Source organism: Equus asinus, chromosome 3 (genome assembly GCF_041296235.1).
Source record: "Equus asinus isolate D_3611 breed Donkey chromosome 3, EquAss-T2T_v2, whole genome shotgun sequence".
NCBI classification, from domain to species: Eukaryota; Metazoa; Chordata; class Mammalia; order Perissodactyla; family Equidae; genus Equus; species Equus asinus.
This window is the reverse complement of record NC_091792.1, coordinates 7,229,798-7,255,711: the sequence shown is the minus strand read 5'-3', so window position 1 is coordinate 7,255,711 and position 25,914 is coordinate 7,229,798. Positions and strand designations below refer to the sequence as shown.

The following is a 25,914-nucleotide window of genomic DNA, read 5'->3' as shown; positions in this document are numbered from 1 at the left end:
AAAGTGCTTGGAAGAGTCCTGGGCACACAGTAAGAATCGATAATAGAGCAAAACTATTATTACGTGATGATTGAATTGTAATTTCCCATTTGTTTCGTCATTTCTTCTACTAGACTGAATTCCTTGAGTGCAGGGACCATGGGTATTCATCGTCTCATCCTTAGCTCCTAGCACAGCACCTGGAACCAAGTGGCTAGTCAAGAAAATGTTTTAAAATTTATATATAAACTTTTTATCTTTATTGTGACTTACTCAAAAAAAAAATACACAAACACGTCTTAAGTTCAAACCATTCAGAAGAGTACGAAGTTGCACGTAAAAACCTTTCCCCCTTATCCCACCCCCATTAGAAACCACTCTTGACAGTTTGGTGTGTATTCTTCCAAACTTGAATTCTTTTATTCTATTCTCATCCAAATATGTGTATTAAATGTGATCATCATATTAGATTTTTAAGGTGATTAATTTCTAGAAGCAGCAACAAAATTAAGTACTATTCTAAGGAGAATAACATAGTGAATAACATGACTGGTCAGGTCTGGAATATATCAAAAAAGTTCACTGCATTTGGGAGCAATGTCTTGAAGTTTAGGTCAACTATAGATAAACCCTAGATCTGAGGACATAAGAGAGAGTTGTTCAGTCCTTGGGTCTGCAGGAAGTTTTACCTTCACAGCTTCTAAATGTGAGGTCTCATTTAGCCCGAGCCCCTTAGACTGGAAATTGATCTTCAGAACCACATCCCCATAACCCAGATCAATCCAAATCAGAATGTGGCCCATTTCAAATAAATCCAACAGGCTTTGTGTTCTGCGTTTCACTTTCTATTATTATTGATTTAAATGAGTTTATTCTGGGGGCTGGCCCAGTGGCACAGCGGTTAAGTTCACAGGTTCCACTCCGGTGGCCCAGGGTTTGCCGATTCGGGTCCTGGGTGCGGACATGGCATCACTTGTCAAGCCATGCTGTTGTAGGCATCCCACATAGAGAAAGATGGGCACGGATGTTAGCTCAGGGCCAGGCTTCCTCAGCAAAAAAAGACGAGGATTGGCAGCAGATGTTAGCTCAGGGCTAATCTTCCTCAAAAAAAAAATTTTTTTTAAATATTTAAATGAGTTTATTCTATCCTGTGCCTTTTGGAAGAATCTTTGCCCCACTATAGCTCTACATAATCTGCTTGAAAGCATTGTTTTTACAATATAGATTACTAGAATTCATTCAAAGTGAGGGAGAAAATGCACTAAGAAGATTCTGATCTATAACTTTGTTTCTTCTTTCTGGATAGGTGACCCCAGAACAAACGATCTCAACATCAAGTCCTGTTTCTACTTTTTCTTTGAACTCAAGAGATGAAGACGTCATGCCAAAATTCTCTGAGGAGTCCCTGAAAGCAAGAACTTTACCTGGTGATCTTCACTCTCTCAACTTAGGCAGTTGTTACCATATTGCTCTAATATCTGTCTGCGTAAAATGAAGTTTTTTATTTGAGAGATTGTTACTAAAAATATTTTGGAACCTGGTTTTAATTTTCTGTCAGTGTTGCTTGATTGACTTGTTAGAATTACAACCTAAGACTTTATAAAAGAATACCATTGGCTTACCTACTGCTCTGCTGCCTTCCCTGGTGGTCTCCAGAGTTTATTTCCAACAAAATAGAAACTCTGTCCAGAGGGTACATTATTATAAAATAGGGAACCGTAGCATTGTCAGATAAAAATTTTAAGCTTATATTGTTCCCATGCGATGTTATTCATTCATTTATTCAACAAATATTATTGCTTTTGCATTTTTAAGAATATACCTATTACTGGGGCTGGCCCCGTGGCCGAGCGGTTAAGTTCGCGCGCTCTGCTGCAGGCGGCCCAGTGTTTCGTTGGTTCGAATCCTGGGCGCGGACATGACACTGCTCATCAAACCACGCTGAGGCAGCATCCCACATGCCACAACTAGAAGGACCCACAACTAAGAATATACAACTATGTACTGGGGGGCTTCGGGGAGAAAAAGGAAAAAATAAAAAATCTTTAAAAAAAAAAAAAAAGAATATACCTGTTACTAACGCAGCTGACAGATAGAAGGAATTATAAAACTCAGCCAAAATCTGCCATAAGATGTTTACCAGAATTGAATTCTTCTCACATACCAAAATAAATCAAATAGATCAAAATAAAACCAATTTGAAATAGATCAAAATAAAGCTAAAAATCATTTTTACTCTGAAGGTCAACATATTAATTCATGAGTGTAATAAATATATAGAGGAAGTTACAATCACATGGTCAAGTAAATGAACCATGAACTTCAGTCTCTGGGGAGGGAATATAAAGTTGAGAAGAAAAAGCTAGTTTTGGGTTCTCGTCCTGACTCTGCTAATTGCTGGTCCTGTTACCTCTAGGCCTTGGTAATCTCATCTGTAAAATGAGAAAGATGAATCCCGTCTTGGCTGTAAAGTACTTTGAGAACTTAAGTGTTATGTAAATATAATGTAGTAATTGGGAGGGGGGGCAGGAAATCCTTAGCTAAGGGGGAGAAGAAAAGAGAATTTCAAATTCGTCAACTTTAAAAAAGTGTCAGAGTGTATTAATTAAAGCTTTGTAATCTTTATTTTTTTGAGACTAAAACTAGTAAATTTTTTGTTTGTTTTAAAAAAGGAAATAAAATTTTGTTTGCTTTTTTTTGCAAGGCAAGTTGGTACTTTTTGCATTTTTGTATAGATAGCCACTGTTTTCTAGAGCCTGGGTGATGACCATAATACATTTTTATTTAATCACCTTTTTTTTTTTTTTCCAGTAATGAGAAAATCCAGTTCTCTGGAGAATGAGAACCTTCAAAGGCTTCCTTTAGTAAGTAGAACCCGAGTTCCACTTGTTACTTTGCCACCTGCTGATGGGCCACTTGACTTAGATTCTTGTTCACATGGGATCGACGGTGACAGGCGAGAGTCTTCTGGTTCCCTCATGTTCAACCTGTGTCACGCGTCAGCTGTTCTTTCTTTTAGCCTTGGGCCTGAGGACCACAGTGAAACTTCCTCCTCTAAAAAATCTAGGGAAGTGACTCCAGGGGATGTTTCACTTCTCGATAATATATCTACTCAAAGCAAGTGGCTGAAATATCAGAATGTACCCCAAGGCAGCTTGACTACTCCAAGTAGAGTTGATAAGAAAGTGACAGATGGCTTCTTTGCTGTGGCTGTTCCCGGGATGCGCTTTAGTGATGCGGGTGAGAGACAGGGTGGTGCTGTGAGTGGATGCTCTGTAGGCCCCGTGCATCTGCAAATGATGAGAGGCGCGCTTCACCAACAGCAGCAGGAGTCTGGCAACCAGGATTTGGCTTCCAGAAGGGAAGTACTTTCTCTGAATTTAAAGCAGATTTCCAAGACTGAGGAAATTCAAAGTGTGTTAGGAAAGTCTGCCTGCTCCATCTACAGTGTAACAGGAGATTTACAGGTGAGAAAAGGTACCAATGTCTCAGTACCTTGTTTCCAATAGTTATTGTCAGAATTTCAGCAAGAGCATTACCAAAATCAAGCTACAGTCACATCTTCTTTAACTTAAAATCTTTCCTAGTAGTTGTGAAGATTAAGTGAAATTATGTATTTGAGTGAGGGTGTCTGGTGCAGTCTCTGGCACTCAATAGGTATTTAATAAATTACAGCTCTGACTGTGTCCACCACCACTTCCACTACTACGATTACTGTAATTGTTTCCATTCTTCACTGTTGGCTCTGTTTTGCTGATCAGATCATTATTTGGGTAAAGGTACATCTTACTACATATTGGTTGTGAACAATTCTTATTATAGTTGTAACCAGAAATAGAGATCCATTCATATGAGTTAAGATTTTCCTAGCAAAAAGTATTTAACAACTAATTGAGTGGCACACAGGAAAAGTCAGTCTAGGGGGCCGCCACGTGGCTGAGTTAAGTTCGAGCGCTCTGCTTTGGCGGCCCAGGGTTTCGCCGGTTCACATCCTGGGTGCGGCCATGGCACCACTTGTCAGGCCACGCTGAGGCAGCGTCCCACATAGCACAACCAGAAAGACCCACAACTAGAATATACAACTATGTACTGGGAGGATTTGGGGAGAAAAAGCAGAAAAAAAAAAAAGATTGGCAACAGTTGTTAGCTCAGGTGCCAATCTTTAAAAAACAAAGAAAAGTCAGTCTTATTTATGATTAATAGTGCCATGCAGAGTCATTCTTGCCCTATTTGGTTTCTCACTTAAAGTTAGAAGATGATTTTCAAGGATTCTGGAAATCGAAAGGAAAGTTTATTTTCTTAAACATATGTATAGAAAATAATTCACTCATTAGTAAACAGTATTTTTCTGGAGTTATTATAATGACTTGAATTATTCCATTTCAGGAAATAAATAGCTCTGAGCTATGCTTCCCAAGTGGGCAGAAAATAAAATCTGCTTATCTTCCCCAACGGCAGATTCACATACCAGCTGTTTTTCAGTCATCTGCTCATTACAAACAGATTTTTTCATCTTGTCTCATAGGTATGACTGTTATCTTTTCATTTTATTATGGTTGATTGCTGCCTAATATAAGTAGTATTGCTGTGAGAAAGTGTAATATCTTATATTGTGAATTTTCATATTAAATTATCTACTTGAGATTTGTTCTTTTCCTTGTGTTTGCTCCAGTTTTTGACAGTAAGTTATATTCTAGTTTCAGATCAAAATTGAGTTTTAAAAGTGGGAAATGATAGTATTATCTTTTTCAAGTTATAGTTTTTCATTTTTTTTAAGCTATAAGTGTTACAAATGGTTTTGTTAAGTTAAGTAGGAAATTTTAAGTATGGTGCATAATTAGTTTTGATGGTTTGTTTTATTGCACAAGGGCAAAACTTCCTTTTAAAAATGGATATTTTTATTAGGTTATGGTTTACTCTGTTAAAAGGCTGTTTTCAAATTTAGCTAACAAACAGCACATATGTGATACAAACAGAATTATTTTGTATTTAATTTTCATCTGTATCTATCTTTCTCTTTTTTATAGAACATCTAAATATATTGCTGTTTGGATTGGCACAAAGGTTGCACAAAGCTCTTTCAAAAGTTGACATATCATTTTACACATCATCAAAAAGAGAGAAACTGAAAAATGTGGAAAATAATGTGCCATCCTGCCACCATCATCAACCTGCAAAACTTGTCATGGTTAAAAAGGAAGGTCCAAATAAGGTATTGTTTCCTCTTCCCCTCTCGTTGCCCCAGCAAATACCTGTCTTATGAAAAGTTAGGTACCTATTGCTTTATGACAAGCTTAGTTAAAGAGTGAGTCTTGATTAGGAGCCTTCTACTTGAGCAATTAGTAGCTGACGTATAGTAAACTCTCAATAAATTGTTATTGAAAGATGATCTGTGTTTGAAGATAGAAAAATGATTAACCTTCAAGTTGCTTAGGAACTTATTGTGTAGTAGTGGATGGAGAGAGATACACTAAAGGAACTTTTATATAATACTGTAATGGATAAAGTAGGAGGGATATTCCCAAGTCACAGTGAGAACACTGAGAAAGGATCATATCCCAGCCTGGGGGCTTAGAGAATGCAGAGATGAGTCTGAAGGAAGTGAAGGTTGAAACTACTCTACTGTGTGATCCCCAGTACGAGTAACAGATAAGGCCAGGGGAATAGAAAAGGATACTGATTTAATTTTTATTGCTGAGAAGTCAAGTTAGTAAAATATATATTGATCGATGGTTTGTACTGATTTGTAAGACTGTACGTTCATTCATAATAATAGAATTTTCTTCCATTGTTTGCAGCATTCTACATCATCATTAGTTGAGTATGTAAATTTGGATTTAAATTTAATTGTCAAAAGCGAGAATTCATAAATGATATAATCATAGAATCAAATATTATAGAGTCACTAAGTCTTCTTTTCTTTTTAAGATTATTTGATGACTTGGTTGTCATACTCATAGTATGTTGTCGGGTATAAGGGTTAGGTTATAGAGTAGAAAATGTGTTGTTATCTGAGTTTTGTTGTAAAAAAAACTATACTTGTATGTATCCTCATGTGTGTGCTCATGCACACTTGTGTGAATGAGAGAAAAGACTGGAAAGAAATGGAAAAGGTGTTCCTGCTGGTTGTTTCTGGGCAGCTTTCAGTTGTCTATAGTGAACATTTTAAATCAGAAAAACAGTGAATTTTATTTTTCAAATAAGCTTATATTCTCAGAATAATGTAATTTTTTGATAAAGAGAAAATAAATGGAAAAGAAGGTGGTTTTAAATTTTAATTTATTGTTTAAATTAATTAAGAAGATTAAGTTGTGTAGTGACTAATTTATTGGAGTACATTAATGCCAAGCAGCCTTTATAAAGGTCTTGACATACATAATATAAAAACAGTAAAAAATAAAAACATTATTTTTCTTACTAAATTTTTCTATCTTTTTCCCCTTAGGGTCGCCTCTTTTATACCTGTGATGGAGCCAAAGCTGACCGATGTAAATTTTTCAAGTGGCTTGAAGAAGTGACCCCAGGATATTTAACACAGGAAGAATCTCTACCTAGCGTGGTTTTAACTGATATAAAGAGTATTGGCTTGTACTTAAGAAGTCAAAAGATACCCCTCTATGAGGAATGCCAGCTTTTGGTGAGGTATGTTGTATGGTACCAAATAATTGCCTCTAATTATATCAGAAAATAGTAACCTCACAGAATTATCATCAGTTTTAAAAGAGATTGAGATAGGAAAAGTATCTCAAAGATAGAGTACCTCTGTTTTTATAATTCTAAAATGGGAATAATCCCCTAGAGCTGTTTTTGGCCCCCTCTAAACATCAAGAAGTGTCAGCAATGTCAGGGTAACTGGCAGGAATACTATTTTTCTAACAATTTTTATATATAGCCACAATCCTAAGTGAAACCCTATTGAACAAACCACAAGAATAGTTTTTAATCAGTGCAGGATAATAGGTAGTTGTCCTTCACAAGCCTGAACTACACAGTTTATAGGATAATAGAATGCTGCTATTTGGAAATATGTCTTATAAAAGTGGGATTACCCAAAAGAGTAAATATAATGAGCATTTGCATGCTAATTTAATAATAACAACATTTATTAGGAGCTTGTATATGCCAGGGACTCTTCCAAGCACTTTATATTTATTTTTTCAGTTCATCTTCATAATCTATAAGATATGGAAATAATAGGGATAATTTATTATTCCAATTTTACAATTATAGAAACTGAGGTACTCTATCTTTTAGATACTTTCCTGTCTCTATCTTTTTTAAAACTAATGATAATTATATCAGGGTTGCTATTTTCTTCCTTTGACACAGTACATCTTTATTTTGTATACATGTATGAAATTATATAACGTACACCCTGTTTTTCTTTTTGTGCTGTATTTTAAAATTTAAAAAAAAATTTGTACCTTCAAACTTCCGTTATAAAATAAATAAGTCATAGGGATGTAATGTGGAGCATGGTGGCTATAGTTAGTAATACTGTGTTGTGTATTGAAAGTTGCTAAGAGAGTAGATCTTAAAAGTTATTATCATAAGAAAAAAAATTTGTAACTGTGTGGTGATGGATGTTAACTAGACTTATTGTGGTGATCACTTCGCAATGTATACATATATCGAATCGTTATGTTGTACACAGGAAACAATGTTATATGTCAATTATATCTCAATAAAAAAGTTTGTATCTTAATATTCAAAGTTATTTTTGTTTTTTATTCATTTTGTAGAAAGGGATTTGATTTTCAAAGAAAACGGTATGGCAAACTAAAGAAGTTTTCTACTGTAAATCCTGAATTTTATAGTGAATCTAAAAGCAAACTCTATCTTAAGCTGAGTCGGAAGGAAATTTCTTCAACTTATAGCAAAGGTAAGTTGATCTGATCATGTTGTTGACTGAGTCTAGCCTTGTATCTCAGTTATATACAGCTCTGTAAATTCTTTCTATTGAAGAGATTTTTTTAAAGTACGGTTTAATAGTATATATTGTGAATTACTGTATAATTAATTAGACTATTTGTAAAAAGCACATTTTAAAATTTTATCTTCTTAAGAAACTTTACTAAAGGCTACCAAAAACTTTAATTTTATTTAAAAAGTCACAGTAAGTTCTTGGCATCATATAAATCAGTATATTGATTCAACTGTACTTTGACCAATATCAAAAATAAACTGAAGATGTAATGAGTTTATTGATAACTGCTGTCATTGTCTGCACACTTTGATGACACTGGACCCCAAATTTTGTATATTTGAAAGTAAAATCCTTAAAAAATTCTTTTTCCAAGGACCTTAAGTACACTAATTTAGGTTAATCATTATCTCTGGTTTCATGACCTACTCTTGCCATTGATCTTTAGCTAGTTTGCTTTAGTTATTTAATTAGTTATTTTAAATGATATAAGTGTGAGTCCACAAACCAAAGCAAAATTCAGTACCTTTATAGCTGCCTGAATTTAATATAAAGTAACCCCACTGATGGTCTCTCCTAACGTAAGGTAGTTAGCATTTTGATCCCTGTGTTCATTAACATCTTGCTTTCCTTTGTATAGAGGTATATATAAATGAATTTCCAAGATCGTGTTTCAAATTTTAAGTTTTTAGGTTTTTTGGTGTTTTGTGAGGAAGATTGGCCCTGAGCTAACATCTGCTGCCAAGCCTCCTCTTTTTGCTTGAGGAAGACTGTCCCTGAGCTAACATCTGTGCCAGTCTTCCTCTATTTTGTGTGTGGGCTGTCTCCACAGCGTGGCTTGATAAGTGATGTGTAGGTCTGTGACCAGGGTCCGAACCTTTGAACCTCAGGCCACTGAAGCGGAGTACGTGAACTTAACCACCATGCCATGAGGCCAGCCCCAGTTTTTAGTTATTTCTTTCTTTCTTTCTTTCTTTCTTTAATTTTTTAAAATTTTTATTGCAGTAACATTGGATTATAATATTATATAACTTTCAGGTGTACATCGTAATATATTTCAAATTCTGTGTAGATTACATCGTGTTCACCCCCCCAAAGACTAATTACAATCTATCACCACACACATGTGTGTAATCACCCTTTTTTTTCTTTTTATTAAGATTATGATAGTTTACAACCCTGTGAAATTTCAGTTGTACATTATTGTTAGTCATGTTGTTTTTAGTTATTTTTTAACGTTACTAAAATGATATAATTCTAGATGTAATCTTTTGGAATTTATCTTTTTCACTTAATAGTATATTGCTGCAATATATACGTATTATTGATGTTGGTCTAAAATCTAGAGTCTAGATTACTTGTTTGGATTTCTGTCTAACACTTTATTTTGTGAATATGCCACAGTTCATTCATTCACTCTTCCATTGATGGTCATTTTGGTTTCCGCATTTTGCCTTTGGGAACAGTATGCTCTGAATCTCTCTTGTAGATGTGCAGGAGTTTCTTTCAGATATAATCCTAGGAATGAAAATGCTGTGTTACAGCCTGGGAAAATGCCCCACACAGATTTAGGCTGTAGTGCCAAACTGCTTTCTACAGCAGTTACATCAGTGTGTACTCCTGCTGTCATGTGGCTCCGCCTACTCAAATGCGTGTGAAGGGTCTCATGGAGGTTTTAGTTTGCAGTTCTGTGCTCACCAGTGATGTTGAACAGCGCTTCATGTGTTTGTTAGCTATGTACTCCTTCTTACCCATTTTACTGTTGTGTTGTTTGTGATCTTATTTATAGTTCTTGTATATTCTTCATGTTAATTGTTTGTTGATCATATGTATTTTGACTGTCTGCTCCCAGTTTGTATCATGTCTTTTCACTTACTTTAAGGTATCTTTAGATAAACAAGAATTATTTTTTAATATAGTCAGATTTATTAGTCTTTTTTTCTTTTTATATTGCTTTTTGTGTCTTATTTTAAAAATCTTTCCCTATGCTAAGGTCTAAAATTATTCACCTATATTTTCTACTAATTGTCATAAAGTTTTGTTTTTTACATTTTTTTTTACTTCTTTAGAGTTTTTTAAGGTTTTCATAATGGCATAGTACATGAGAAAATCTTCAATCCCTTTGGAGTTTTTTTGTACATGGTATGAGATATGGACCCAATTTCATCTTTTTCTCTTTAATTAACAGTTTTGCTAGAATAATAATTTTTTATTGATTAATCTCTCTTTCCCTCTTGAATTGAAATGCTACCTCTGTCATATAACCAAGTTCAAAATAGTATAGGTCCGTTTCTGGAGTCATTAATTTTATATTGTTGTTCAATTTGTTTATCATTGTGCCAGTTCTACACTGTTTTAATTACTGTAGCTTCATCCATGGTATGCTTTCTCCCTGCTATTTTATTACTTTTTGGATCTTATATATTGAGGTTATTTTATTAGGTGCATATATATTTTAAATTGCTATTAGCTTCTTGAAACTTTTATCATTATTTAGAGACTCTCCATCTCTTATAATAGTCTTTTCTTAAAATCTAGTTATTAATATAGCTCTGTGAGGTTTGTTTTGACTAGTGTTTGCTCAATAAGTCTTCCAATCTTTTCATTCCAGCTTTGTGTGTATCTTGTATTATAGGTGTGTCCCTTATAAACAGCTTATGTCTGAATTTTAAAAATTTGACTGACAAATGGAATAAGTCCAATAGTTAAATTTATTATAATAATAGATATACTTGGGTATTCTTCTATGATCTTAAGTTATTTCTGTTTATCCCACTTTATCTATGCTCTTTTTAATCCTTTCGTTTTTAAAAAAAAATTGTTAGTTAAATCTTACCCTGCAATAAGACAAGAACTTAGAAAGTACTCACATGGCTTGTTTTCCCCCTTTGACCTCTTCTTTCACTCTCCCCACCCCCAGCACGTTGATGTTATCTAGACTAGTGCTTCTCAAAGGTGGTCTGCAGGCTGGTCTGGTCCACAAACTGGTACTGGTTCCCAGAAGGAGGTGAGGAGCTGCTCCCTAAATGCAAAGCGTCTGTGTCGCTAAGCAGACTGTTCAGTTGTGTTTTGCTTTGTTTTCTTTTGTTTTGTTTGCAGCAAGATGAATGAAGGAGGCATTATGATTTGTTGAATTACATTCTAGCACGAGCTTCTGGTTGCAGACCACTAACAAACTGTTCAGGGCAGGCTGCTTTAAGTAGCACAATTCTAAAATGTAAATTTTGGGTTAGTATGGATTTATTTTCTATCATTTTTTTGGATGCAACTACTTTTTAAAAGATGACTACAAATATGTGCAAAGTATTTAATTACCTTTATTTCATGTATTTCTTTTAGCAGCTCCTGGATTTTTCTCTCTTGTTTATGTATTTCATCAAAAACTGTTTGGAATGTAGGTCTTTGTATAGTAAACCTCCCGAAGCCTTCAATGTCTGAGAATATTTTTATTATATATTCATATTTGAATGATAGTTTGGTTACATATAAACTCTAGGTTCTAGCAGGTTTTGTGGTGGTGGTTTTTTTTTGTTTTGTTTTTTCTTTTAGCAAATCTTAATTTAGTCTTTCTAAATTATTCACTTGAGTTTTCTTAAAACGATTTTTTTCTTCATACTCATATGGTTCAAATAATACATGATTAAGTTATATAATTATAATAACAAATACAAGTGTGGTATAAATAAATTTTAGAATAAATACAATTGACTTTTTGTAAGTATAAATTCAACTGGTGGTAGAAATAGTGCACAGGTATTCTGGAAATAGCCTGCTAGCTGTCAGTGCTCACTATACTGTGGAGATGGGTAGGCCCATTATACAGAAAGAAAGGAGAACACTCATTAATCTGAAGCGTCAGTCAATTAAACGTCCATTTAGAGAACTTGTATTCTCCCATCCGAGTGCTAACCAGGCCAAACCCTGCTTAGCTTCTGAGACCAGACGAGATTGGGCAAGTTCAGGGTGGTATGGCCATAGACAAGAGAACTTGTATTCTGTCCATGATTGCCAACTTTATTTGAGCATGGAAACCATTATATGGCAGAGCATCTTTTTAGACTAATATTCTATCTTGGGTAAGTCTGATGTAGCTATAAAACTGTTTTATAAGAGAAAGATGAGTTACAGTTTGTCTTCTTTGCTTTATTTACATTGGTTTTTTGTTTGTTTGTTTTTTTGGTGTGTGTGAGGAAGATTGGCCCTGAGCTAACATCTGTGCCAATCTTCCTCTGTTTTTCGTATGTGGGATGCTGCCACGGCATGGCTTGATAAGTGGTGTCTAGGTCCACACTTGGGATCTGAACCCGTGAACCCCAGGCTGCCGAAGCAGAATGTGTGATCTTAACCACTATGCCATTGGGCCGGCCCTGACATTGTTTTTTTTTTAAATAATTATAAAACTAACTTTAAAAACATAAAACTAATAGAGTTAAAAACAAGGAAATGAAATGTTATTAGTTTGGATGGAATCTTGTAGATGATAGTAACCATTTTGTTTTTTGAGAAATAATGTAAGAGTAAGCATCTAAGAAATCCATAGTAGCTTGGGATTCAGCATAGTTCTGGGTCCTTTTGACAGTGTTTGTCATTTCAGATGATCTCTGGGTTGTTTCGAAAGCCCTAGACTTTGAACTGGATACGTTTATTGCATGCAGTGCTTTCTTTTCAGATGATCTCTGGGTTGTTTCGAAAACCCTAGACTTTGAACTGGACACGTTTATTGCATGCAGTGCTTTCTTTGGACCGTCATCTGCCAATGAGGTGGAGCTACTACCTTTGAAAGGTTACTTCCCCTCTAAGTGGCCCACTCACAGTAAGTATTACCATGGCCATGTTACTTTATATTAAAAAAGAATGATAGACATGAAGTAGGCTGTGAGCAAGAGTGCTAACTTTGTGTGGGATTGTTTGATTAAAGCCAATGAAAACATTCACCTCTACTTCCTACTGTTGTATACAATGTGTTCCTGAAAATGTGTGTGAAAGTTGGATATATGAACATTTCTGCAGTTCAAGTCCCAGAGGGCTAACAATAGAATCAAATCTTGACCCCTCACTTAATATTTTTGATAAAGTTTTGTTAAAGTTAAATTTTACACGATATATACTTGATTTTTAAAAATGTAAACATTAAACATATAAATAAGAATTTCTCAAGTAATTTCCTACATCAAATTTTGATTCTCTTGGTTTATTGAATTCTCTTGGTTTGTTATTCTAATAGGGTACATTTAGTAGCAAATCATTTACTTTTACATTGAGAACATCTTGTAGATTTTGCAAGAGATTTTGCAAGTTGTTGAGCAGGAGGGTATGATTTTTATTTTGAGAGTAGTTTATCATCTGCCTTGAGAAATCCTTTTGGTTTTTTAGTGGGGAGGAAGAGTGGCCCTGAGCTAACTGCTGTTGCCAATCTCCCACTTTTTACTTGAGGAAGACTGTCGCTGAGCTAACATCTGTGCCCATCTTCCTCTATATTTTTTGTGGGATGGTGCCACAGTATGGTTTGATAGGGGGGCCAGGTCCGTGCCCAGGATCTGAACCTGTGAACCCTGGGCCGCCAAAGTGGAGTGTGCAAACTTAACCACTATGCCACCGGGCCAGCCCCTTGAGAAATTCTTAATAAGACAGTATAGGCTACCAGCTTTATTTTTCTTTTAGTAAAGAAGGCTTTAATAAGCTGAATCCCTATGCAGTCCTATGAATCCATAGACTTCTCTATACATTTCAGTCTCTGGAATAATTTCTGATGGTTGAATTTGGTCCATAACTAATTAAAGATACGGCATTTAATGACTTATTTCAAGTATTTTATATACATTTTTAACTTTTGATTTTTTTCTTTGAGAACTGAATAAACCTAATCAACCAGCTTGAGTCCAATAAGAGCCTAATTAAGTGAATGTTTGTCACTTTTCACATGCATATTTTCGTATTTGCTGCACTTGTTTCCTGACCAACATCAGCATTCTAACTTTTCCATATATTTCTATAAGGTAATTGAAGAAAAAATGCAAGAAAATGTTCAAAAACTACACAAATGCCACTGTACAGCACAAGGTGATACGCTGATAAAGGAACTGCTGCCTGTCAAGCAGCACACCACGCACTAACTCACAACAGTTGTTTTTCTTCATCAGCGGATGTGCGGAAGTCCAAATTTGATTTAAGTTATACAGTTTGTGGGTACCCATATATGAAGTATGAAAGAGCAGTTAGTATTGTAGCTAAATGGATAAAGGAACTCTGTGTGTACGTGAGGGTTTATTTTATGTCATGCGATTCATTCAGTAGCTGAACACTGCGTTAGTCTTTTTTAACGGTCCATTTTACTTACATTAAATGTTCATTTTCTGCATCCTCTCTATAGTGGTGGTTCATGCACTCTTGGTTTGTAACGCTAGCACAGAGCTGACCACTTTGAAAAACATCCAGGACTACTTTAATCCAGCTACTCTGCCTCTAACACAGAGCCTGTTAACGCTGTAAGTCATTATTTACCTCCAGGTCTTTGGTATTCCAAAATGGTGACTAAATGTGAATATGAAATTGCAGCAAAAGTGTATTACATAAATTTTTGCCAAAACATTTTTAATTATCTTTTAGAGATTATGAGATTACTGTGGGTCACTAGTTAAAAATGAAAAGATAAAGGGAAATATGCATCGTTTGCCATCACTCCATCCATCCAGCCATCCATCCATCCAGCCATCCAGCCATCCATCCATTTATTTATTATGATTGAGACTAATAAATGTTATTGCAAATGTTTTCCCTTTGTCAAGGAGTGATTTCTTAAGGATCTTTTGAGTGTTGACTTTATTTTTCTATTCATCTGTGTTTTTCTGCTGCAAATTATTTAACATTTAAAAGAATCATTTTGCAGCTTGAATTCAGTATGTATATTGATACTGATTTTATCTCTTGACATAACCTTTATCTCATTTTTAATTTCTCAAGCACTATGCCCCCTTTTTAAAAATTGGTAGTGATATCATATTAAATTCATTAAAATGATAGAAAAAGTCTAGTTTCTAGTTTGGAATGTTATGATCTGTCTTGTGGTATTTCATTTTTCTCAACATAATGAAGTCCTAGGTAAAAAAAGTTTCTTTCTTTTTGAGGAAGATTAGCCCTGAGCTAACATCTGCCACCAATCCTCCTCTTTTTTTGCTGAGGAAGGCTGGCTCTGAGCTAACATCCATGCCCATCTTCCTCTGCTTTATGTGTGGGATGCCTACCACAGCATGGCTTGTCAAGCAGTGCCATGTCTGCACCCAGGATCTGAACTGGCGAACCCCAGGCCACCAAGGCAGAACGTGCACACTTAACCACTGCGCCACAGGGCTGGCCCCAAAATAAATATCTTTATGATTCCATTATGTTATTTATCTGCTTCCAAATGAATTCAGGCTGTATAGAAATAGAAATAAAACCAATTTATTTATTGCAGTTTTACCTGAAATAGAGGCTGTATTAATTATCTCAGTTTTATATAATAGAATGTGGCTTTAAATTCAGTACACCACTTATTAGCTGTGTGCTTTTTAGGAAAAAATTTAATGTTTCTGCATCTTTATTTGAGATAATTAACTACTTCCTAGTGTTGTTGTGAAGATTACATCAAATGCCATATAAAATGCTCGCATAGTGCCAGTGCATAGTAGGTATTCAACAAATGTTAGTTCTCTTCTTTTCTACCCTCCTCCAAATTGGGGTTTATATCCATTTGCACCCATGAAAAAATCTTCTGTGATGCTTAAAAAGTGGAAGCAAAGTTATGAATAGGTTTACTCACCTTTTTCAAAAGCCCCTCATTTTTCTTTGATTTTATTTACTGCCTTTTTACTAGGTCTTCATCAACTACAGTTAGCAACAAGAGAGTCAATAAGAGAAAATTTATCCCACCGGCCTTTTCGAATATCAACACAAAGTTTGAACTCCTCAGCCTAGGAGCAACGTTGCAGTTAGCTAGTGAGTTAATTCAGGCACACGAGTTAAACAAGGACCAAGCTACAGCTCTAATTCAGATAGCTCACATGATGGCCTCACACGAAAGCATGGAAGAAGTGGAGGAACTGCGAACCCCTACCCTCCCTATCACCATCATACATGGTAAGAAGCAAGAAAGAAACAGGCTAGTAAATACATTGTTATATAAGCTTTTATAACTCAGTCGGCTTGTTTGTCATTTCCTAGTCAAACAAGATTCCAGAATAACTCTAAATAGATTTTTTGAATCTGAACCTGTTTTGGTAAACCATTAGGTGAGAGCAGAACTGTCCACCCTAAATGGGAGAATGGGTAGGGTATCTGATGAATGAGTCGCATTGCTCATTCGTATCCAAGTGTCCAGATTGATCTAGATGTCTACGTGTTGCTCTGTTAGAGTGGACTTCAACTCTGACCAGCAAAGCCGTGTATTTCCTATCAGCTCGCTCTTCCCTCCTTCACAGCAGCTGTTCCAAACCTTCCTTCTTCTCATAACCCCATCGTTGCCCCTGCTCCACTCTCTGAAATTGGTCTTACCTCTGGAACACGAAGTGGAGTTCATAACAGCAGCTCCTTCCAATGTCCTGCCCTCCTTCTCCGATTTGCCTAAGTTTGGACCTCTGTTAGCCCTTTTGGTTCTCCCAGTGAAGGAGCTGTGCTTTCTCCTCTTCAGAGCTAATGCCTCTGTCTGGATTCTGTCACCTCTTCAGCTCATTCCCTCTCGCCTCCTCTCCAAAGCTGATCTTGCTTTTTGTACTATTTTGAGGATTTACATCACATCCACCTTGTTGACCAAGCTAGACATCTGGGTGTCATCCTAGATTATTCTTCCTCCCTGGACTAAGTGACTTTTGCTTAATCCTCCTCATACTCTCTTACTGTTGACCTCCCCCCATGAGATCAGTCCCTGAGATGTTTCCCTTCTAGTGTCTGCCTGTCTTTCATATCGATTCTCTCTGCTCAGTTCACTTGCACTGCCACTTAATCCAAGCCTCGTCGCACCTCCATCTAGCCTAGTGGGCAGAGTGGGGGCTCTAGAGCTAGAATCCTGCATTTTTATCCTGGCTGTATCATGCATTAGCTGTATGATCTTGGGCAGGTTGCTTATCTCTTAGCTTTAATTTCCTACTCTGTAAAATGGGTTGATAATAGCCTCTGTCTCGAAGGGTTGGAGGATGAAGTGAGTTAACGTTGGTGAAGGGCTTGGGACATTGCCTGGCACAGGGCAGGAGCTTAGTGAAGTTAGCATGTTTACTGTTAGGATTATCTCACACAGCTTTCTAATTGATCTACCTTTACTTTTACCTTTCTTCATGTTTTCACTCAAGGAATTTTTCTAAAACACAATCTGATTAAGTCAATTCCATTGCTTAAAATCCTGCAGTGACTTCCCCTGGCCTTTAAGACAAAACTCCAACTCTTTAGCCATAGCAAGCAGAGCTCTTGTGATTTGTCCCCTTGTCTACCTTGTCACCTCGTCTCTTGCCTATTCGCCACAGGCTGTGTGGAAATACTTAACGGCCTCGTGCGTTGTCATGCCTCTGCCCAGAAGGACCCTGTCTTTGAGCAGACTGGCTATCTTATTCTGGAAGACTTAGTTCTGCTGCTGCTTATCTTTAGGAAGCATTCCCACCTCCACCAAAGCAGGGAGAGCTGTTCTTTCTCTGACACCCTAACGGTGTTATTTAACATATTATTTATCATTGTTCCTTTACTTTGCCTATCTTCCTAAGTAGCCTAGGGTCTCATTAAATGTGGAGGTCTTTTGGTTATTTATTTATTTATCCTTTGTGCTGAGCACACAGTGGGCACTCAATTAATGTTTTTTGAATAAATAAATGGAGAAGAGAGGGAGATAGATGAAATATTTCTTGTGCTTTCAGAAACTTAATTATGATATTGCCTTTATTTTTTTCTCCTCCTTCAAAATAATTAGGTGTTTTTGGAGCAGGAAAGAGTTATTTGCTGGCAGTGGTGATTTTGTTTTTTGTACAGCTATTTGAGAAGAGTGAAGCTCCTACAGTTGGAAATGCAAGACCATGGAAACTTCTGATTTCTTCTTCCACTAATGTAGCTGTTGACAGAGTACTTCTTGGGTAAGTATGACAAGTGTATTTAAGTAGCTAATGTTTAGGTTATTGTTGAGAAAGGCAATCCACCATAGGCCCTGAGTGTCCATGCACACTTTTGCTGGGTATGCCAAAAATGCATGGCCTTTGTCTCTGACTCAAGAGGTGGTATCCAGAAACAGTAATGGGCTAACTTATTAGTTTGTAAGTAGGATAAAATAAAATACCAAACCTGACAATTTTGGCACAAGGTTGGGATACTTATGTAAAAATTTGAGTTCAGCCAAGAACATGTAGAGCTGAAAGGTGTGTTGTTGGAGGAGGCAATAAGCCCTGGGATGCTGACATACCCACCGGGATGCTAAAGACGCAAGGCCTTGAGTCCTCTTACCCAAGACATTTCTCAGGGTTGTGTTTACAACAAGCAACCTTGACTGATAAGGTCATGTCTCCCTCTGGGACAAAGAGCAGGTTTGCTTACTAAGCTCCAAGCTTAGTGTTCCTTTCCTACAGCTCAGCCCACTACATGTGCAGGCATCCATCTGGACCCTCTGCCTCTCCTCATAGGACTTGAGGACCAAGGAAAACCAATGCAGATATATTGATGCTTATGCTGCTTCCTGTGCCATGAGTTAAAGTCCTCTGTCGCTGACCCAGGAGCCTTGGAAGTAGGCTAAAATTGCAGAACCAAATTGTAGGTCATTCTCTTGTCCACCTGCTGTATGAAAATATAGTGGTAAAATAGCTGAACAATTTAATTAAATTATGTGTTTGGTTTCAATAAGAGGGATCTAAAGAAGGCAACACAATCTGTTTGCAGGGATACAATTTTTGTGATTGTGTAAGATTTTATTAAAAATACAAAGAACTATTACATAATATTTTACCAATATTTCAGTGTTTAATGATCTGAATTTCAGCATAAATGATGAAGTTTAATTAGGAGAAATAATCCTTTACTTATAAGTGGCTTTTTAAAAATTAACTTTTATAATTACATATGTTAATATTTATGATAGAAAATATGCAGACTATACAGATAATATTATATTTCTTTACAAATTTTTTATATATATATACACACACACACATTTTGTTTTCCAAACTTGGTATTCAACAGTATATATTGTTTTGTGTCCTGCTTTTTTTACTTAAAGATTATTTCTCTATATCAAATCGTCTTAGAAAACACAATTTTTCATAGCTCTATTATATGCAATGATTAGCCTTTAGTTAAGCAATTTTTTTTTTATTGAGGTCATAATAGCTTATAACATTGTGAAATTTCAGTTGTACGTTATTTGTCAGTCACCATATAAATGTGCCCCTTCACTCCTTGTGTCCATTCCTTCCCCTCTGGTAAGCACTAAACTGTTCTCTTTGTCCATGTGTTAGTTTATCTTCCACATCTGAGTGAAGTCGTATGTAAGGTGATATCTTAGTGTGGTTTTGATTTGCATCTCCCTGATGATTAGTGATGTTGAACATCTTTTCATGTGCCTTTTGGCCATCTGTACATCTCCTTTGGAAAAATGTCTGTTCACATTCTCTGCCCATTTTTTGATCAGGGTGTTTGTTTTTTTGTTGTTTAGTTATGTGAGTTCTTTGTATAGTTTGGAGATTAACCCCTTGTTGGATAAATGATTTGTACGTATTTTCTCCCAGTTGGTGTCTTTTTGTTTTGTTCCTGGTTTTCTTTGCCTCGCAGATGCTCTTTAGTTTGGTCAAGTCCCACTTGTTTATTTTCTCTTTTGTTTCCCTGGTCTGAGTAGACGTGGTATTTGAGAAGATCCTTCTAAGACCAGTGTCAAAGAGTGTACTGCCTATATTTTCTTCTAGGAGTTTTATGATTTCAGGTCTTAGCTTCAAGTCTTTGATCCATTTTGAGTTAATTTTTGTGTATGGCGAAAGATAACCTTTATTCTTTTGCATGTGGCTGTCCAGTTTTCCCAACACCATTTGTTGAAGAGACTTTGCTTTCTCCATTGTATGTTAGCTCCTCTGTCGAAGATTAGCTATCTGTAGATGTGTCGTTTTATTTCTGGACTTGCAATTCTGTTCCACTGATCTGTGTGCCTGTTTTTTTTACCAGTACCATGCTGTTTTGATTACTATGGCTTTGTAGTATATTTTGAAGTCAGGGATTGTGACACCTTCAGCTGTGTTCTTTTTTCTCAGGATTGCTTTAGCTATTGCTTTGGTTGCCCCATATGAATTTTAGGATTCTTTGTTCTATTTCTGTGAAGAATATCATTGGAATTCTGATTGGGATTGCATTGAATTTGTAGATTGCTGTAGGTAGTATGGACATTTTAAATATATTTATTCTTCTAATCCATGTGCATGGAATATCTTTCCATTTCGTTATGTCATTATTGATTTCTTTCAATCATATCTTATAGTTTTCACTGTATAGGTCTTTCACCTCCTTGATTAAATTTACTCCTAGATATTTTATTCTTTTTGTTGTGGTTGTAAATGTGATTGTATTCTTGAGTTCTCTTTCTCTTAGTTTGTTATTAGAGTGTTAGAGTGTAGAAATGCAACTGATTTTTGTAAGTTGATTTTGTACCCTGTAACTTTGCTGTAGTTGTTGATTATCTCTAGTAGTTTTCTGATGGATTCCTTAGGGTTTTCTATGTCTAAAATCATGTTGTCTGCAAACAGCGAGAGTTTCACTTCTTAATTGCCTATTTAGACTCCTTTTATTTCTTTTTCTCACCTAATTGCTCTGGCTGAAACCTCCAGAACTATGTTGAATAAGAGTGGTGAGAGTGGGCACCCTTGTCTTGTTCCTGTTCTCAGAAGGATGGCTTTCAGATTTTCCCCATTGACTATGATGTTGGCAGTGGTTTTATCATATATGGCCTTTATTATGTTGAAGTACTTTCCTTCTATATCCATTTTATTGAGAGTTTTTTTTTTTATCATAAATGGATGTTGGATCTTGTCAAATGCTTTCTCTGCCTCTATTGAGATGATCATGTGGTTTTTAGTCCTCATTTTGTTAATGGTGTATCACATTGATTGATTTGTGGATGTTGAACCATCCCTGTGTCCCTGGTATCAATCCCACTTGATCATGGTATATGATCTTTTTGATGTATATTGCTGTATTTAGTTTGCCAATATATTCACCAGCGATATTGGCCTATAATTTTCCTTCTTTGTGTTGTCCTTGTCTGGCTTTGGCATCAGAGTGATGTTGGCCATGTAGAATGAGAAGACAGAAGTGTTCTGTCTTCCTCAGTTTTTTGGAGTAGTTTGAAAAGGATAGGTAGTAAATCTTCTTTTAATGTTTGGTAGAATTCTCCAGAGAAGCCATCTGGTCCTGGACTTTTATTTTCGGGGAGGTTTTTGATTTGTGTTTCAATCTATTTACTTGTGATTGGTCTATTCAGATTCTCTATTTCTTCTTGGTTCAGTTTTGGGAGGTTGTATGAGTCTAAGAATTTATCCATTTCTTCTAGATTGTCCACTTGGTTGGCATATAGTTTTTCATAGTATTCTCTTATAACCCTTTGTATTTCTATGGTATCCATTGTAATTTCTCCTCTTTCACTTCTAATTTTATTTATTTGAGTCTTCTCTCTTTTTTTCTCAGTGAGTCTGGCTAAGGATTTGTCAATTTTGTTTATCTTCTGAAAGAACCAGCTCTTTGTTTCATTGATCCTTTCTACTGTTTTTTTTTTAATTTCAATTTCATTTATTTCTGCTCTAATTTTTATTATCTCCCTTCTGCTGACTTTGGGCTTTGTTTGCTCTTCTTTTTCTAATTCTGTTAGGTGTAGTTGAAGATTGCTTATTTGAGATTTTTCTTGTTTGTTAAGCTAGTTCTGTATTGCTATGTATTTCCCTCTTAGAACCACTTTTACTACATCCCATATGAGTTGGTATGGTGTATTTTCATTCTCATTTGTCTCCAAATATTTTTGATTTCTCCTTTAATTTCTTCAATGATCCATTGGCTATTCAGTAGTGTGTTGTTTAGTCTCCACATTTTTGGCCCTTGCCCAGCTTTTTTTCTTTAGGAAGATTAGCCCTGAGATAACTACTACCAATCCTCCTCTTTTTTGGTGAGGAAGACTGGCCCTGAGCTAACATCCATGCCCATCTTCCTCTACTTTATATGTGGGACACCTACTACAGCATGGCTTTTGCCAAGCGGTGCCATGTCCGCACCCAGGATCCAAACCAGTAAACCCTGGGCGGCCAAGAAGGGGAACATGCGAACTTAGCTGTTGCACCACCCAGCCGGCCCCCTGTTCTCTTTGTCTACATGTTTAACTTCCACCTTTGAGTGGAGTCATACAGAGATTGTCTTTCTCTATCTGGTTTATTTCACTTAACATAACACCCTCAGGGTCCATCCATGTTGTTGTGAATGGGACAATTTTATCCTTTTTATGGCTGAGTAGTATTCCATTGTATATATATACCATGTCTTCTTTATCCAATCATCAGTTGATGGGCACTTAGGTTGCTTCCATGTCTTGGCTATTGTAAATAATGCTGCAATGAACATAGGGGTGCGTGGGACTTTTGGAATTGCTGATTTCAAGTTCTTTGGATAGATACCCAGTAGTGGAATGGCTGGGTCATATGGTATTTCTATTTTTAACTTTTTGAGAAACCTCCACACTGTTTTCCATAGTGGCTGCACCAGTTTGCATTCCCACCAGCTGTGTATGAGGGTTCCTTTTTCTCCACACCCTCTCCAACATTTGTTACTTTTTGTTTTGGTTATTTTTGCCATTCTAATGGGTGTAAGGTGATATCTTAGTGTAGTTTTGATTTGCATCTCCTTGATGATCAGTGATGATGAGCAGCTTTTCATGTGCCTATTGGCCATCCGTATATCTTCTTTGGAGAAACGTCTGTTCATGTCCCCTGACCATGTTTTGATCAGGTTGTTTGATTTTTTTGTTGTTGGGTTGTGTGCATTCTTTATATAGTATGGAGATTAACCCTTTGTTGGATATATGATTTGCAAATATTTTTTCCCAATTGGTGGGTTGTTTTTTTGTTTCAGTCCTGTTTTCCCTTGCCTTGAAGAAGCTCTTTAGTCTGATGAAGTCCCATTTGTTTATTCTTTCTATTGTTTCCCTTGTCTGAGAAGACGTGGTGTCTCAAAAGATCCTTTTGATACTGATGTCAAAGAGAGTACTGCCTATATTTACTTCTAGAAGCCTTATGGTTTCAGGCCTTACCTTTAGGTCTTTGATCCATTTCGAGTTTATTTTTGTGAATGGTGAAAAAGAATGGTCAATTTTCATTCTTTTACATGTGGCTTTCCAGTTTTCCCACCACCATTTGTTGAAAAGACTTTCTTTTTTCCATTGTATGCCCTCAGCTCCTTTGTCGAAGATTAGCTGTCTATAGATGTGTGGTTTTATTTCTGGGCATTCAATTCTGTTCCATTGATCTTTGCACCTGTTTTTGTACTCTTTCCAGATTTTTGCCATTGTAAATAATATTGTGACAAAGATCCTTAAACATCAATCTTTGTCTTCTTTTCTGATTCTTTCCTTGGGAAAAAGCCCTACGCCTAGTATAAAAGATATGAACATTTTTAAGCTTCCTCATATGCTTTGCAAAATTGCCCTTCAGAAAGGTTCTGCCAGGGTGCACTCTGCTGAGTAATCTAAAAAAGCAGCTGAGGACATTTTTTGATTCAAGTCAATGAAGAGACATGGAGACTAGACAGGCAAGAACTTTAGATTGCTCAGCCTGAGATGAAAATTTAGCTGTAGACTATTAGAAAAGAAAAAATCAAGTAGAATGAAGAGGGAAGGTGAGCACTGAAAGTTAAAAGGCAACAAAACATTCAGTAGAGATTCTTTAATGCTTAAACCTCTGATAAGGACTTGAGTAATGTGAATGTGTAATTAGCATATATAGCTCAACTGTGTATAGGCTGGACCACATATTTCTTCACACTGAGGTAACGTTTACCTGTGCATGTGGACCATGTATTCCAATTGTAATGGACAGGAGAGGACACAGAGTTTCTTGAGAAGAAATGAAACATACTTTTTACCCTATGGTAGCAGTACAGTGAGGCTACTGCACCCTTTATTATCACAGAATTAACACACACTGGCATTGGGAAAAATGTAAACTAGGTTTTCAGACTGAAAAGTAGCTGACTATTCTCCAAGATGAGGACTATGAAAAATGCAAAAATTGAAACCTATTCATGTATTGACATTGAACAAATTGCTTCAAAAATATTTAGGAAAACTATGTTTGGGGAGCCATAGCTTCTTTAGTTTTCTGGCTCTTTAATTCCCATTTGAGGTGGGAGAAGACGTTTTAGAGACTGGATGTTCATTGAGCTCCTGCTCTGTTCCTCGCCCAGAGCTGGAGCTGTAAGATCATAAGAGGGAAGGGCAGGTGAGGGCTGCGGCATTAGCAGGCCCTGAGTTGGGGTAAGGCATGTAGAAGAGCCGTCACAGCCTTTGCAGGTAGACACACTTGCCCAGATTTGAATCACAGCTGACTCCACTTCCTGGCTGTGTGGCCTCACTTCTGAGTTTCAGTGTCCTCTTTAAGATGAGATTTAGTGCAGAGCTGTAATGATATTAAACGAGATAGTGCACATAAAGAGGCTAACACTGTTCCTAATAAATCTCGATGGTAAATGTATGGTAGCTATTGCTTTCATATGTCTTTAGGGGCAATTTGATTAGTGATAAATAGTAACATCAGTATTTTATGAACATTTAATGAGCCCTCAACATAAGATAATACGTATTTAAAAATTCTCTATAAAATGCATTATATACAAAAGTCTTTTAGCTACATTCCATTTACTTTGAGTTTTGGCATTTTACATTGAATTATATAACTATAAAATATACTGTTGCACAAAATTAATTTTCATAACGTAAATATTATATGAAACCTTACTTTATATTCTTCTTTCTAAATAATCAGAATCTGTTTTACCTTGTGTTCTTTAAAGGCTTCTCGGTCTTGGATTTGAAAAGTTTGTCAGAGTTGGGAGTGTTAGGAAGATTGCCAAGCCAATTTTACCTTATAGGTAAGAATGCTAAATTCTGGAAGTTGCTGAATGTTCAGAAAAGTATAATAGTTTTATGTAACTCTTACCCTAAAATTGGTTTTTGAAGAAGAGTGAAGAAAGCCTTATCTTTTTTTTGGTTGACTTAGAAAATCTGTGTTTTACTTTTTATGGTATTATGAAAAATGGAATAAATTATATAATTCTGCTTTTAGCTTGCATGCTGGCTCAGAAAATGAAAATGAGCAATTAAAAGAACTACATGCATTGATGAAAGAAGACCTGACTCCTGTGGAAAAAGTCTATGTGAGGAAAAGTATTGAGCAGCATAAACTGGGGACCAATAAAACCCTCCTGAAGCAGGTGAGGGGCAACAGCTTCCGTTGGTTTCTTTATCATTTATATATGCTATTCAGATTTATGTTAGTCCTGTTGATGGGGGATATTTCCTTTAAATTACCACAAACGACTATGATAGCTTAGATTTAATGTGCATGTCTATCCAGTGCTTGTTATTTTATTGTAAAGCATTCTTTAAATTTGTGAACAAATCCAACTCACCATGACTGAATCATCCTTTCTCCCTTTGTCTGTTTGATTATCTTTTAGTAAGCTTAAAGAGGAAAGGGAAGAGGTAGGAATCAATTCCTGGCAAATTAAATGAAACTTGGCTTTTTTTTCTCTGGAAGAAATAGAGGAAGAGAAAGTCTGACCCTGGGCAAAATATCCAAGTGAAATTTGTCTTTAATTTAGGAGAGCTCCTAGAAAGCCAAGCCTTTCAAAGTCTGTCTATATCCAAGAATGTAGGAGGCTCCGACACTTGCTTCTGTATTAGGAGCCAAGACTGGACATACAGGATCCCAGGCTATAACAAGTAGCATCATCCCCTTTATCAGCTTCTGATCCAGGGCAGCTTGGGCATCAGC

At 36.2% G+C, this 25,914-nt stretch overlaps 1 protein-coding gene across 3 annotated transcripts in view; it reads left to right on the top strand.

The window, feature by feature from the left end:
• The window catches only part of ZGRF1 (zinc finger GRF-type containing 1), a 65,628-nt gene that overhangs the window by 31,993 nt on the left and 7,721 nt on the right, over nucleotides 1–25,914 (top strand). For 2 of the 3 annotated variants that reach the window (XM_044767373.2, XM_044767372.2), the window contains 12 exons: nucleotides 1,286–1,406; nucleotides 2,791–3,446; nucleotides 4,366–4,504; nucleotides 5,007–5,191; nucleotides 6,425–6,621; nucleotides 7,722–7,861; nucleotides 12,573–12,716; nucleotides 14,274–14,388; nucleotides 15,756–16,018; nucleotides 17,832–17,991; nucleotides 24,932–25,009; nucleotides 25,204–25,351. In XM_044767373.2, coding sequence (XP_044623308.2) covers nucleotides 1,286–1,406; nucleotides 2,791–3,446; nucleotides 4,366–4,504; nucleotides 5,007–5,191; nucleotides 6,425–6,621; nucleotides 7,722–7,861; nucleotides 12,573–12,716; nucleotides 14,274–14,388; nucleotides 15,756–16,018; nucleotides 17,832–17,991; nucleotides 24,932–25,009; nucleotides 25,204–25,351 — 2,346 coding nt within the window. The remainder of the gene's footprint in view (nucleotides 1–1,285; nucleotides 1,407–2,790; nucleotides 3,447–4,365; nucleotides 4,505–5,006; nucleotides 5,192–6,424; nucleotides 6,622–7,721; nucleotides 7,862–12,572; nucleotides 12,717–14,273; nucleotides 14,389–15,755; nucleotides 16,019–17,831; nucleotides 17,992–24,931; nucleotides 25,010–25,203; nucleotides 25,352–25,914) is intronic. The other variant, XM_070504602.1, reaches the window with a different exon arrangement.